The sequence below is a fragment of the Ischnura elegans genome, chromosome 6 (assembly GCF_921293095.1).
Source record: "Ischnura elegans chromosome 6, ioIscEleg1.1, whole genome shotgun sequence".
Lineage (NCBI taxonomy): Eukaryota > Metazoa > Arthropoda > Insecta > Odonata > Coenagrionidae > Ischnura > Ischnura elegans.
Window position 1 is genome coordinate 92,869,385 of NC_060251.1, and position 15,874 is coordinate 92,885,258.

General features: G+C 42.0%; 1 protein-coding gene across 2 annotated transcripts in view; it reads right to left on the bottom strand.

Annotated features, from left to right (window-relative positions):
* LOC124161191 overlaps positions 1–15,874 on the bottom strand; it is an 80,607-nt gene that overhangs the window by 15,111 nt on the left and 49,622 nt on the right. For both annotated transcript variants that reach the window (XM_046537430.1, XM_046537429.1), the window contains exons 15-17: positions 6,406–6,567; positions 4,314–4,462; positions 512–807 (exon numbers count right to left, since the gene is read on the bottom strand). In XM_046537430.1, coding sequence (XP_046393386.1) covers positions 512–807; positions 4,314–4,462; positions 6,406–6,567 — 607 coding nt within the window. The remainder of the gene's footprint in view (positions 1–511; positions 808–4,313; positions 4,463–6,405; positions 6,568–15,874) is intronic.

Genomic DNA, 15,874 nt, shown 5'->3' on the forward strand with positions numbered 1-15,874 from the left:
TTTGACGGTTCTGAACGATAGTTCATTGCAATGAAGCAGGCAAACAAACCAATGCAAAGGTCTTCTTAGGGCCATTTCCATTCTCCTGATTACTCTAGCATGGTGTTAACCTCAGTTCCATCGCACACAATTGCTTGGAGTCCATCAATAATGATCATTTCCTCCCCTAGAAAATTCGTTTTTGTGTGCAAGATCCTTATATCATTTCGCAACTTTCCCGTATAGGGCAAATTTGATCAGGAAAAAAACCTTTTTTCGGCCCACCCTAATATACATATGTATGTAATTAGGTATGAACCATCAATATAAAAAACACTGATAGTAATTTAAATCAACTCTAATTCTTTAGTCATTTTAACAAGAGAGTAATCGCAACTACAAATAATATGCAATTACCATAGGTAAAAACAAAAATGCCATGTCAAACGCATGACATCAACATCTATAATCTTCAATATGCACTCAAAAAATATTTTGACCCAACGTCACAGTAACACATTCAAATTCTTACCTTCAAGATTTCCTTTGATTGTAGGATATTCGTCCATGGAATCACCACAAGAATTGAACATTTTCCAGTCCTTTTCCCTCCAAAGTACATCATCATTATTCTCATAATTATAATAATCTTTGTGAGGGAGATATGAAGAAATATTTGTCGTATTCACAGCATCTTGAAATGATCTCTTGAGAATCTGATTTGCAGAAGGCCACACATCCTGGGCAAGATAGCCATTCAAATGCTCCATCACTGATTCTCGCAACCAATTATCATTGTAGCTGAACTTGGTCCAGAACTTTCCATCCCTGTTAAGTTTAGGAGAAATGAAGATTACATTGAATGACTACCATATTGTTATTAATCGTCATCGGCCTTACTCTGTGCAATATTACCCATAGTTTGCAATGAAATGATTGAGCACCTTTCCACTCAACTTTATTGCCCACTAATAGGATTGATTGTCTATGACTTCACTTTGTGGAAATTCATCTAAAGTAATAATAGCACTAGAAATTTTCCACTTTTTAATTTGCTCAACTGGTTTCAATCACATACACATCATTGATAATGATGATGGTCTTGATAATGATGTGTACACATTGAAACCAGTTGAGCAAATTAAAAAGTGTGGAAAATTACAACAGCTGTTTGTATTATTACCCCAGAGGCGGATGCATACGGGGGTGCAGGGGTTGCGTGCCCCCCTTGCGGGGCTGCCCGCATTGCTGAACATTGCAGAACCACAATTGTAACTTTTTTACACCATAATTTATCATTATCTTTTATAAGGGTATAACCAGTTTAAATAAAACTATCTTAAAGTTTGCATGTAACTTGATTACATATTTTTCATTACTATAAAAGAACAGGTAGCTCAAGATATCTTTTGCGCCTTGAGTTTTTTCTGCATCCGCTACTGTATAGCCCTCAACTAGTTTCAACGCAATCACATTGCTTTCAAAAGGTTATAAAACACCATAGCCAACAGCCTAACACATTTATACATTGATCCAGAGGAGGAAGGGGATTAGGAATGAGGTTGGGGAGGGAAGTAAGGAGAATATTTGGAAAGGGAGGAGGCAAGATCAGAGCCCTGGCAATAATAGGGTGGTCTCCTATTTTTTTAATCGCATAAATTGCAAAATTATTACTCCTGGAGTATGCATTTCACGCTTTTAGATTTTTAAATGACGATATCTATTTTTCGCAATTAAATGCAATGAAAATTTTCAAGCGCACGAAAACGCAACGGCTAAGTATGAATGCTGGGAAAAGCCCGTGTGATGTCATTCTAATTCCGGCTACCACCATGTGAGGCCACCTTAGTGCGAGGCTATCAGCGCTGCTATAATGCAGGCTGCTAGCACGTAGCACTTGGCTAAATAAGGATAATTAATACCCTTTCAAACGAAGGAAACTTTCCAATCATAGGCAATTTAAACAAGTAATTATTAAGAGATGTTTCCCAGAGCTCTGTGCCTCATGCATGCATTGGTAATCTCAGGCGATATAAAACTCCTATTTACTTGTATAGAAACTAGGTCCCAGTGACGTCAAGTGGAGTGGCATCGCATTGGCACCAATCTGGCCTTTTACAAATGAGGTTAAAATTGGCCATTGCAATTCATCTAAACTGGGATCTCTAAAACCAAATAATTTGTATATTATGGATACACTAATGGTGGGTAACGAATCGCAATCAATGCCTTTCGTTTTCTTTGATGAAGGAAACTAACCTATTCCGTATAAGGAGCACGGGTGACTCTCACAGAAAAGAGAAGTGAATCCACAAGAAAATTTTCATTTGTTACATCCTCTTAGTGAAACCTGGGATATACTCTTATTTCAAAGATTTACGAACATGGTATGCTGTTTGGAGGAAGTAAGAAATCCTTGCGGGTACAACAAAAAATTATGAGAAAAATCAAATGGATAGCCACACTGTCAAAAATAGATTTGAAAATTTTAATTTGTCATGAACTTCATGCAACCGGTAAAATTACATAAAATAATCTACATAATTCGTTCCTAAATTTAAACCATTTCACATTTTATAATCCTCCTTATACCAGGAGATATGACGTCTAATGTGAAGATGCTTTCGTAAAGTTTCAGTTTCACAACATTGCAATATCATGTAAACCATTAAATATATTACAAAAAAGACTTCAGGGTTTTTTTCTAACCAAATGGAGACGATATGTCAATTTTGGTTGCTGTTAGCAATCCAAGGACGAATCACCTGATCATTCATGAGCTAGTAACATTAATTGCGAGCAATGACCCAATTATTTTTTTCTTTTTCCACACTTTATCATTCTTTTAGTGAAATTTTTCTCTGAAACCACACTCCCCAGTGAGAAATGGGTGGTGGAATCCACGTGGAACCCACGTGGAGAATTAACGTGGATACCACGTGTTTTTGGTCGTGGAATCAACGTGGAACCCACGTGGAAATTTGGTGGAAAAATTAAAACAGCAGTTGGTGCTGTCCTAAAACCATTAAAACCTCAACCACTCTAGTATATCTAAACCTTCTATATATGTGTCTACGATTTTTCATGTGCTCTCATGGCTGCCTTTCCACGAATTATATAAAAATAGAATGTGCGATACATTTTCACATAACTAGCGTGGTTTCAGGATGATAAATGACGCAATGTCACCAGAGAGTTAAGTTCCACAAATTAAAAATTCTGTTTAACATTTTATGCTAATCACCACAAATCCACTTGAAATCAACGTGGATTCCACGTGGGTCCAACCACTCAATATCCACCACCACCAAATATCCACCACTCAACGTGGATTCCACGTGGGTTCCACGTGGATTCCACCACCCATTTCTCACTGGGTCCCAGTGAGAAATGGGTGGTGGAATCCACGTGGAACCCACGTGGAAAATTAACGTGGATACCACGTGTTTTTGGTCGTGGAATCAACGTGGAAATTTGGTGGAAAAATTAAAACAGCAGTTGGTGCTGTCCTAAAACCATTAAAACCTCAACCACTCTATATCTAAACCTTCTATATATGTGTCTACGATTTTTCATGTGCTCTCATGGCTGCCTTTCCACGAATTATATAAAAATAGAATGTGCGATACATTTTCACATAACTAGCGTGGTTTCAGGATGATAAATGACGCAATGTCACCAGAGAGTTAAGTTCCACAAATTAGAAATTCTGTTTAACATTTTATGATAATCACCACAAATCCACTTGAAATCAACGTGGATTCCACGTGGGTCCAACCACTCAATATCCACCACCACCAAATATCCACCACTCAACTTGGATTCCACGTGGGTTCCACGTGGATTCCACCACCCATTTCTCACTGGGCTGGCTTATGGCCAAACAAAATAACAATAGACTATATCAATAAACAAATGTGCACTTTAAATGAGCACATTTACAAAATTCTATAAAGCAAAGAAGTGAAAATAATAGACAGCAATATATTACGCAAATCCCCCGGGGGGCATTGAGAGGAAAACAGTAACATCAAATGAAAATTTTAAATCAATGCCTTATCATGCCATAAGCTTTTTACTCCAAGATTTGCTTGTTGATATTGTCTGTAATTATGTTGAATTTTTACAATTTCAATAGCCTTTTTAGCTAATATGATAAAGCTGGCAAAAGAGCAGGATGAAAGGGTCACAAAAATGCTAATAAAATAATTCCAGGAATATGACAGGCATTGCAGAGAGCTAACCTTAAGTTTAGAAATATATATTTCAATTTAAAGGAATCCGCAAATGATAAAAAAGGGATAATTTACAAAAATGAAAAATGCATAACTCACCCAAGACACTCAACACGGAACTCCTCAATGGTCACTTTCTTGGAGTAATACACGTGAAGCTTCACTCGATAAATTAAGGAATTCAGCTCCCCTTTCACTGGGGTGGTGATAACTTTCTGATTCATAATGACTGATGCATTGGCTTGAAACTGTTCCATGTAAAGAGAGGCAGCATATTAGAGTGCTACGTATTACAGTATTTTGAATATATGGAAGATAATTTGTAAATATGATGATCTCCATGATGCTAGTTGTGACATCTTATTTTGTCCATACTATTGTATTGTATTCATTTATTTCATCAATTCTTATGTATTTATAAAAATTATTTTTATTGTTTCTATGTAAATTGTAAATCTGGATGACACATCATCATTGTATATTTATTTTATATTATTATTAGCTTTTTTATGACGTAGCCATGCAATTGTACTCTTTCCAATCGGTGAAATAAATTATTATTATTATTATTATTATTATAAAGGCAGAAATTAGATCTAAAATAAGCATGAATTTGTGAGCTCATGAGTTCAATCAAAATTAAGCACATACACACTACAGTATTTCATTGAGTCAGCATTGGGCGATGAGTGATTTGTCAATAACTATCTCAAGGGAGTAAAAATCCAGGTGTAAAACCAGTGATGTAGCCAGGGGGGGAGGTCCAGGGGGTCCGGACCCCCCCCCCCCCAAAATACAAAAACTCAATAATATTTTGTCATAAAATAAAACAAAATATTTTAAAAAATTATGAATTTACAAAATATTTCTTTAATAAATGAAGCTTTTTTGATTGTATAAAGTGTTAAAATTAGTTTAAAACCCATCACTTAGTACCCTGTTTTTAAAAAAATTTCCCACTGGTTCCCAGATAGCACAACCATTTGTATACAAATGGTAAATCTTCTGTAACCTTACAAATTGTACCGATTTTTGTAATACAACTGTAGTACAGTTGTATTCAAACGTCTTGTATACAGATGATTTGTAATACAGTTGTAATACAAAGGCAAAATACAAGGGAATTTGTAATACGATTGTAATAGAGGACATTTGACACTGTATTACAATTGTAATACGATTGTAATACAGCATGCTCGGTTTGGAAAACACTTGTAAAACGATTGTATTACAAATGTATTACCACAAATGTGCTGTCTGGGGTTTTGGACCCCCCCTAATGAAATTCCTGGCTATGCCCCTTTGTAAAAGTTTCTTTGTTGTCTAATGTATTGAAGCAATGAAAGTTGCAATTTTTTATAATTGAAATTAAAAAGGAACAAAAACGTGTTCCAATATCACAGAATATGTATGTCTGCTACTGACAGAATGACAACAACAATTAAAAATGTATGATGACAAAATATTTCAGCCACTCAGCACCTCAACATGAAGGTTGGTTTGAATATGTGAGGGTAGAGCTCACGCCAAAATAAGCCATAGGAATGTATTCAGGGTAGCAGGACCAGCTATTTTCCCTGGGCCACCTCACACTTGGAGGATTATAAGAACTGGCCGATGGCTTTAACCAGAAAGTTTCAACCCAGGACATATGAATTAGTCAACAGACAAGCGCTCTATCCGCAAGGCTAACACACTTCCCTTCGCTATTTTACCCTAAATTTTCAAGCACTGTAAAGCACACCTTATACATGTTTTTCTACTGCAAAGGATAAACAAGTGCATCTTGTGCATATTAATTACTAAGAAGGTAATTTATACAAAAAAATCTTTAAGCATTCAAATATTAAAACAGTGAAATGCTTAAACCAAACAAAATTTCCTTAGTTTAATCCCAGTCTAACTAGTGACAGACACGGCACTGAGGGCAGGTTGCATTTACTTCAGTGGCTATAGTACTGCAACGTGGAAGGCAAATGGAAACCACCACATTATTATTCTAATAAGTCACAACTACCCCACTCATTTTTACACAGCAAAATGATGAAATGCTCTCAAGTAAAATATTGTGGTGGTAAACTGTAAAATTATCAAATTACCCATAGATTATTCCATTGCCTTTTAGTATGAAAATTTGTTCCCATGGCCACACCTAAAATTGGTTTTGAAAGGTAAATACTTTTTGCCTCACCTTCAATGTCCACCAAAATGGTATTTTGGCACTCACAATGGCCTTCTCATCGTCAAACTCCAAATTATCAATCATTTTGTTCCCATTAAACAAGGACAATACATTTTCTAAAACTCCTCCAAATATAGAGACTGTTCCAAAATGTTGCATTCCATCAGGACCCTGGAAATATACAAGACCAAATATAATATTTAAACTGCTACATATCATAACATGCCTAAAATTAATAGGGAGATGTCTCTCTCTACTATTAATTTGGGTCAATATTCAGGCTTAATAGGGTGATGAACATAAATGACATCTACAATACAGTAAAGCCTCTAATTTACTGCATGGTTGCTACCCACCTGCTGGAGGAATACGAGTCAAATGTTTAAATCATGAGGCTAAATTCTCAATTCAAAAAATCCCAATTCTGCAAGGCCTTAAAACTTTTACGCCAAGGAATAGGGTGGTTTCCTTTTATTTTTTTATTGCCTGAATCGAAAGATTATTACTCCTGGAGAACGCATTTCACACTTTTAGATTTTTAAATGACAATATCTATTTTTCGCGATTAAATGAAAAGTGAAAATTTTCAAGCGCGTGAAAATGCGATGGCTATGATTGCTGGGAATAGCCCGTGTGACGTCATTCGGGTTCCCCCTACAGCCGTGTGAGGTGACCTCGTGGCGAGGATATGTGCGCCGCTGCGATGCAGCCTGTTAGCAGGTAGTGCTTAGCTTAAATAAGGATTATTAATACCTTATCAAACGAAGGAAACTTTCCGACCATAGGCAGTTTTAATAGATGATTATTAAGAGATGTTTCCCTGAGCTCTGTGTCTCATGCATGCATTGGTAATCTCAGGCGATGTAAAACTCCTACAGGTATTTACTCATATAGAAACTAGGTCCCTGTGACGTCAAGAGGAGTGGCATTGCATGGGCACCAATCTGGCCTCTTTCAAATGAGGTTAAAATTGACCATTGCCATTTGTCTAAACTGAGATTTCTAAAACCAAATAATTTGTATATAATGAATACACTACTGGTGGGTAACAAATTGCAGTCAATGCCTTTCGTTTTCTTTGATGAAAGAAACTACCCTATTTGGGCCAGCCAGGACCTTGAAAATTCAAATGAATGACCATTGCAAAATTGAGATTTGGCAAAGTGGAGATGTCACACTCGTGAATAATTCAAGGGTTGTCCTTATGGAAGTTGTTGCCGGAAAAAGGTAGGAATCCAACCTGTTCTCCTAATTCAGATGAAGGGAGGGAAAAAAATCAATGACTAGTTTCCTATCTCTGGGTGGAAATGTTGCCCCAATTTTTTTTCGATCGTCCGATGAGGTACATAGTTCCCTTCAATGCTGTGGAGAATTGCCTCTAGACTTGGTATATTAGTGGTGAAGTCTCTCCAGGAGACTGGCTATGCACTTTGTAATTCGAGGATTTTGCAAATTGAAGGTCTAATTTACACAGTTTTCCCAAGACATACAATAGGGCTCAGGAGAGTTGTTTGTATGGCATGGTTTTTGGTAGAGGTCATTTGTTCGAGGGTTGTACCAAAAGTAAGGTTCCCATATTTTTTACAAATACAAAAATTTTTTTATTGATATTAATTTTCACATCGTTGAAAAGCTTACACATTTGCCTGTTTTTCAACGTAGTCTCCATTTTTTTCGACACACTTTTAAAGACAGTGCTCCAGCTTTTCTATCCCTAAGTTGAAGGAGTCTCCCGCCAACCCGTTGAGGAAGTGTGTGACCTCTGCTCGGACTTCATCGTCGCTCTTGAAGCATTAGCCACCTAAGAGTTTTGTTTCGGGGATATATTGAAACTCGCTGCGCTCCGCGCGCTCGTTAAGGGGCTCCGCCCCTTAAAAACCCCGGTTCCGGCTTCGCCGTCAACATTTGTGGTTGTTCGACGACTTTCGAAGTTCGAATAATCTCACCTCAGCTAGGGGCCGGCTTCGCCGGCCAGGGGGTGGGGAGTCGCCCCACTCATTCCTCGGAACGGCTTCGCCGTTCCTCGCTGAAGGGCGGCTTCGCCGCCCCGGGGTTGAGTGTGCCCCCCCGGGGCTCTCCCGCTTAATACTCGGAACGTCTTCGAAGTTTCTCGTCTGGGGTCGCCAAGGCCGCCCAGAGGGCGAGGGCATTTCGGAACTGTTTTACCGTTATTCGTTTGAGGGGCGGGTTCGCCGCCCAGAGAGGGGGGGAGTCCACAGCGGCTGCGCCACTTGAACATCGGGGCGGCTTCGCCGCCCGAGGGTTACTGAAGCTCCCCCTCGCATATGCCAGTTACTCCTCGGAACGGCTTCGCCGTTCCTCGTTGTGGGGCGGCTTCGCCGCCTTGGGGTTGAGGAGCCCCCCTGCAGCTGCTCCGCTTTGTGCTCATTAATGCTCTTCTCCACCGAGAGGGGGCCCAGGGGGATTCGGGGGTTTTAATGTGTTATGCATGCGGTCACCAATCGTCCACAGTGATCACGTAGCGATGATTGTAAAGGGTAGTGCAATGCGGAGTAATAGTGGCGGCAAGTACCCATAGAAGAAGACTTAATGGCAAGTTTTTCATTTTTTTGCGGGGGGTCCCAACGGAATACCGGGGGTTTTATATTTGAGTTAAGCCAGTGGTCACAAATCGTTCTCATAAATTCGGTGCCGGTAAGTCTTAGGGGTCCAAAACAGTGGTCTGACGATTCTTTTACATGGAGAGGCGATTTATTAGAAATATTTTGAGAGTTTCACGGGTTTATCGGGGGTTTTAATAGGTGGTAGGTGCAACGGTTAAATTGTGACGAAAACTACTCCGAAAGGCGACTTTGAAATATTTTTATTTTTTTCGGCTGTTCCAGGAGGTTCCAGGGGTTTTCTGGTCTTTTTTCCCGTATGGTTTACAGTGGCTCGCCCTCACCAAATATTCCGGATCTAGAGCTCAGAGGGGACGGGTAGTGCTGCGTAATGCTCGCGAGAAGTTCCCAAATAGGAGACTTAATGGCACATTTTACATTTGGGGGAATTTCAGGGGGATACCGGGGGTTTATATGTGTACTCCCTGCGGTCACCATCCGTTCACATAAATTCCGTTGGGGGCATAGGAATAGTCACGAAAAGATCCATAAAGGTAGACTTATGTGAAAAAATTTATTCTTTGGGGGTGTATGTGGGTTTACCGGGGGTTTATAGGTTGTTACTGCCAGGGGTCATCAATCGACCACATCAATTCCGTAGCGATGACTGGTAAAGCTTGGGAAAGCGGCGAAATTGTGACGAAAAATACCCGAAAAGGCTACTTATATGCAAATTTTAAATTTTTAGGGGGTTTTGGGGGGTTTAAAAATGACGATATTATATGGTCATATTCGTTTACTGTCATATCTAACGGAAGTGTGCCCTATGACATCCATATTTCGAAAGTAGTGCAATGAAAAGCAAACCAAACCCCGAAAAAAGTTGGTAGTGCCCGCCATTTTTATTTTTTCGCGGTTAAATTCATAACACCATTCATTAAATGCTTATGTTTTCTAAAAGATAATGAATAGTTGCATGTAACTACAAAGTTTGAAAGAAATCGGTCAGGTTAAAATTGAAAAAATCCTGTGTTAATCTTTCGGAAATCCTTATTTTCGGTGATTTTCGGATTATTTTAATTTTTTTCTGAGTAACCAAGGCCGACGAAAGAAAATTGTTACCTACATTTCGTAGACGATGTTATTAGCATATATAATAATCATTTTCGTTATCTTACACCTTAAATTAAGTCGAGGGGAGCGGAAGGTATGAAATATTTTTCGAAAAGCCAATTTTTGGACGCCATTTTGGCTGGCAATTTCTTAAAAATAAACTAATAACATTACATTATTACGTGACCACGTTTATAAGCTTTCAAGAAATGCATTAAACATCCAAGTGGCACGCACGGTTCGCGCGCAGTATAATTAAAACCGAAAGACGGTCCCCGGAAAAAGCGCGATTTCGGCCATTTTGTCGTCCTAGCGACGACACGTGGCGGAAACTTCCGGTTTTCGGATTTTTCCTCCGAATCATTTCGGGTTCCCCGCACGCGTGCCAAATTTCAGCTCTGCAGCACTTCTAGAAGTGGTCGGGAATTTGTATCCATGAGTGAGTCAGTCACCACAAGGGCTGTATATAGATAGGACTCGCACGCTCCGCGCGCTCGTTAAGGGGCTCCGCCCCTTAAAAACCCCGGTTCCGGCTTCGCCGTCGACATTTGTGGTCGCTCGAAGACTTTCAAAGTTGGAATAATCTCACCTCAGCTAGGGGCCGGCTTCGCCGGCCAGGGGTAAGGAGGCGCCCCACTCATTCCTCGAAACGGCTTCGCCGTTCCTCGCTGAAGGGCGGCTTCGCCGCCCAGGGATTGAGTGTGAGTTGAGATGGGTGGAGTCTACAGCGGCTGCGCCGCTTGAACATCGGGGCGGCTTCGCCGCCCGAGGGTTACTGAAGCTCCCCCTCGCCTACGCCAGTCACTCCTCGGAACGGCTTCGCCGTTCCTCGTTGTGGGGCTCCTTGGGGTCGAGGAGCCCCCCCGCGGCTGCTCCGCTTAGTCTTCATTAATGCTCTTCCTCACCGAGAGGGGTGCCCAGGGGGATTCGGGGGTTTTAATGTGTTATGCATGCGGTCACTAATCGTCCACAGTGATCACGTAGCGATGATTGTAAAGGATAGTGCAATGCGGAGTAATAGTGGCGACAGGTACCCATGAAAGAAGACTTAATGGCAAGTTTTTCATTTTTTGCGGGGGTTCCAACGGAATACCGGGGGGTTTATACTTGTGTTAAACCATTGATCACAAATCGTTCTCATAAATTCCGTGCCGATAAGTCCTAGGGGTCCGGAACAGTGGTCTGACGATTCTTTTACCTGGAGAGGCGATTTATTAGACATTTTTTGGGAGGTTTCACGGGGTTATCGGGGATTTTAATAAGTGGTTGGGGCACCGGTTAAGTTGTGACGAAAACTACTCGGAATGGCGACTCGGCGGAAAAGCGAAAGGTTTCTGGTATTTTTTCCCGTATGGTTTACGGTTGCTCGCCCTCACCAAATATTCCGGATCAAGAGCTCAGAGGGTACGGGTAGTGTGGCGTAATGTTTGCGAGAAGTACCCAAATAGGAGACTAAATGACACATTTTACGATTGGGAGGGATTTCAGGGGGATATCGGGGGTTTAAATGTGCGTACTCCTGGCGGTCACCATCCATTTACATAAATTCCGTGGGGATGAGTCGTTGGGGGCGGTGGAATAGTCACGAAAAGTACCCAAAAAGTAGACTTATATGCAAAATTTTATTTTTTTGGGGGGTGTATGAGGGTTTACCGGGGGTTTATAGGTTTTTACTGCCAGCGGTGATCAATCGTCCACATCAATTCCGTAGCGATGAGTGGTAAGGATTGGAAAAGCGGCGGAATTGTGACGAAAAGTACCCGAAAAGGTTACTTATGTGCAAATTTTAATTTTTTAGGGGGTTTCGGGGGGTTTAAAGATGACGATACTATATGGTCACATTCATTTACTGTCATATCTAACAGAAGTGTGCCCTATGACATCCATATTTCGAGAGTAATACAATAAAAAGCAAACCAGTCCCCAAAAAAAGTGAGTAGTGCCCGCCATTTTTATTTTTTTAAGGTTAAACACATTAAATCATTTATTAAACGTTCATGTTTTCTGAAAGACAATCAATAAGTGTATGTAACTACAAAGTTTGAAAGAAATCGGTCAGGTTAAAATTGACATAATCTTGTGTTAATCTTTTGGAAATCGTAATTTTCGGTGATTTTCGGAATATTTTAATTTTTTTCTGAGTAACCAAGGACGACGAAAGAAAATTGTTACCTACATTTCGTAGACGATGTTATGAGCATATATAATAATCATTTTCGTTATCATACACTTGAAATTAAGTCGAGGGGAGCGGAAGGGATGAAATTATTTTCGAAAAACCAATTTTTGGACGCCATTTTGGCTGCAAATTTCTTTAACAGAAACTAAAAACATTACAGAATTACGTGCTCACGTTCATTAGCTTTCAAAAACTGCATTAACCATGCCTGTAGCACGTACGGTTCGCGCGCAGTAAAATTAAAACCGAAAGACGGTCCCCCGAAAAAGCGCGATTTCGGCCATTTTGTCGACCTAGCGACGACACGTGGCGGAAACTTCCGGTTTTCGGATTTTTCCTCCGGATCATTTCCGGTTCCCCGCACGCGTGCCAAATTTCAGCTCTCCAGCACTTCTAGAAGTGGTCGGGAATTTGTATCCATGAGTGAGTCAGTCACCACAAGGGCTGTATATAGATAGGACTCGCTGCGCTCCGCGCGCTCGTTAAGGGGCTCCGCCCCTTAAAAACCCCGGTTCCGGCTTCGCCGTCAACATTTGTGGTTGTTCGACGACTTTCGAAGTTCGAATAATCTCACCTCAGCTAGGGGCCGGCTTCGCCGGCCAGGGGGTGGGGAGTCGCCCCACTCATTCCTCGGAACGGCTTCGCCGTTCCTCGCTGAAGGGCGGCTTCGCCGCCCCGGGGTTGAGTGTGCCCCCCCGGGGCTCTCCCGCTTAATACTCGGAACGTCTTCGAAGTTTCTCGTCTGGGGTCGCCAAGGCCGCCCAGAGGGCGAGGGCATTTCGGAACTGTTTTACCGTTATTCGTTTGAGGGGCGGGTTCGCCGCCCAGAGAGGGGGGGAGTCCACAGCGGCTGCGCCACTTGAACATCGGGGCGGCTTCGCCGCCCGAGGGTTACTGAAGCTCCCCCTCGCATATGCCAGTTACTCCTCGGAACGGCTTCGCCGTTCCTCGTTGTGGGGCGGCTTCGCCGCCTTGGGGTTGAGGAGCCCCCCTGCAGCTGCTCCGCTTTGTGCTCATTAATGCTCTTCTCCACCGAGAGGGGGCCCAGGGGGATTCGGGGGTTTTAATGTGTTATGCATGCGGTCACCAATCGTCCACAGTGATCACGTAGCGATGATTGTAAAGGGTAGTGCAATGCGGAGTAATAGTGGCGGCAAGTACCCATAGAAGAAGACTTAATGGCAAGTTTTTCATTTTTTTGCGGGGGGTCCCAACGGAATACCGGGGGTTTTATATTTGAGTTAAGCCAGTGGTCACAAATCGTTCTCATAAATTCGGTGCCGGTAAGTCTTAGGGGTCCAAAACAGTGGTCTGACGATTCTTTTACATGGAGAGGCGATTTATTAGAAATATTTTGAGAGTTTCACGGGTTTATCGGGGGTTTTAATAGGTGGTAGGTGCAACGGTTAAATTGTGACGAAAACTACTCCGAAAGGCGACTTTGAAATATTTTTATTTTTTTCGGCTGTTCCAGGAGGTTCCAGGGGTTTTCTGGTCTTTTTTCCCGTATGGTTTACAGTGGCTCGCCCTCACCAAATATTCCGGATCTAGAGCTCAGAGGGGACGGGTAGTGCTGCGTAATGCTCGCGAGAAGTTCCCAAATAGGAGACTTAATGGCACATTTTACATTTGGGGGAATTTCAGGGGGATACCGGGGGTTTATATGTGTACTCCCTGCGGTCACCATCCGTTCACATAAATTCCGTTGGGGGCATAGGAATAGTCACGAAAAGATCCATAAAGGTAGACTTATGTGAAAAAATTTATTCTTTGGGGGTGTATGTGGGTTTACCGGGGGTTTATAGGTTGTTACTGCCAGGGGTCATCAATCGACCACATCAATTCCGTAGCGATGACTGGTAAAGCTTGGGAAAGCGGCGAAATTGTGACGAAAAATACCCGAAAAGGCTACTTATATGCAAATTTTAAATTTTTAGGGGGTTTTGGGGGGTTTAAAAATGACGATATTATATGGTCATATTCGTTTACTGTCATATCTAACGGAAGTGTGCCCTATGACATCCATATTTCGAAAGTAGTGCAATGAAAAGCAAACCAAACCCCGAAAAAAGTTGGTAGTGCCCGCCATTTTTATTTTTTCGCGGTTAAATTCATAACACCATTCATTAAATGCTTATGTTTTCTAAAAGATAATGAATAGTTGCATGTAACTACAAAGTTTGAAAGAAATCGGTCAGGTTAAAATTGAAAAAATCCTGTGTTAATCTTTCGGAAATCCTTATTTTCGGTGATTTTCGGATTATTTTAATTTTTTTCTGAGTAACCAAGGCCGACGAAAGAAAATTGTTACCTACATTTCGTAGACGATGTTATTAGCATATATAATAATCATTTTCGTTATCTTACACCTTAAATTAAGTCGAGGGGAGCGGAAGGTATGAAATATTTTTCGAAAAGCCAATTTTTGGACGCCATTTTGGCTGGCAATTTCTTAAAAATAAACTAATAACATTACATTATTACGTGACCACGTTTATAAGCTTTCAAGAAATGCATTAAACATCCAAGTGGCACGCACGGTTCGCGCGCAGTATAATTAAAACCGAAAGACGGTCCCCGGAAAAAGCGCGATTTCGGCCATTTTGTCGTCCTAGCGACGACACGTGGCGGAAACTTCCGGTTTTCGGATTTTTCCTCCGAATCATTTCGGGTTCCCCGCACGCGTGCCAAATTTCAGCTCTGCAGCACTTCTAGAAGTGGTCGGGAATTTGTATCCATGAGTGAGTCAGTCACCACAAGGGCTGTATATAGATAGGACTCGCACGCTCCGCGCGCTCGTTAAGGGGCTCCGCCCCTTAAAAACCCCGGTTCCGGCTTCGCCGTCGACATTTGTGGTCGCTCGAAGACTTTCAAAGTTGGAATAATCTCACCTCAGCTAGGGGCCGGCTTCGCCGGCCAGGGGTAAGGAGGCGCCCCACTCATTCCTCGAAACGGCTTCGCCGTTCCTCGCTGAAGGGCGGCTTCGCCGCCCAGGGATTGAGTGTGAGTTGAGATGGGTGGAGTCTACAGCGGCTGCGCCGCTTGAACATCGGGGCGGCTTCGCCGCCCGAGGGTTACTGAAGCTCCCCCTCGCCTACGCCAGTCACTCCTCGGAACGGCTTCGCCGTTCCTCGTTGTGGGGCTCCTTGGGGTCGAGGAGCCCCCCCGCGGCTGCTCCGCTTAGTCTTCATTAATGCTCTTCCTCACCGAGAGGGGTGCCCAGGGGGATTCGGGGGTTTTAATGTGTTATGCATGCGGTCACTAATCGTCCACAGTGATCACGTAGCGATGATTGTAAAGGATAGTGCAATGCGGAGTAATAGTGGCGACAGGTACCCATGAAAGAAGACTTAATGGCAAGTTTTTCATTTTTTGCGGGGGTTCCAACGGAATACCGGGGGGTTTATACTTGTGTTAAACCATTGATCACAAATCGTTCTCATAAATTCCGTGCCGATAAGTCCTAGGGGTCCGGAACAGTGGTCTGACGATTCTTTTACCTGGAGAGGCGATTTATTAGACATTTTTTGGGAGGTTTCACGGGGTTATCGGGGATTTTAATAAGTGGTTGGGGCACCGGTTAAGTTGTGACGAAAACTACTCGGAATGGCGACTCGGCGGAAAA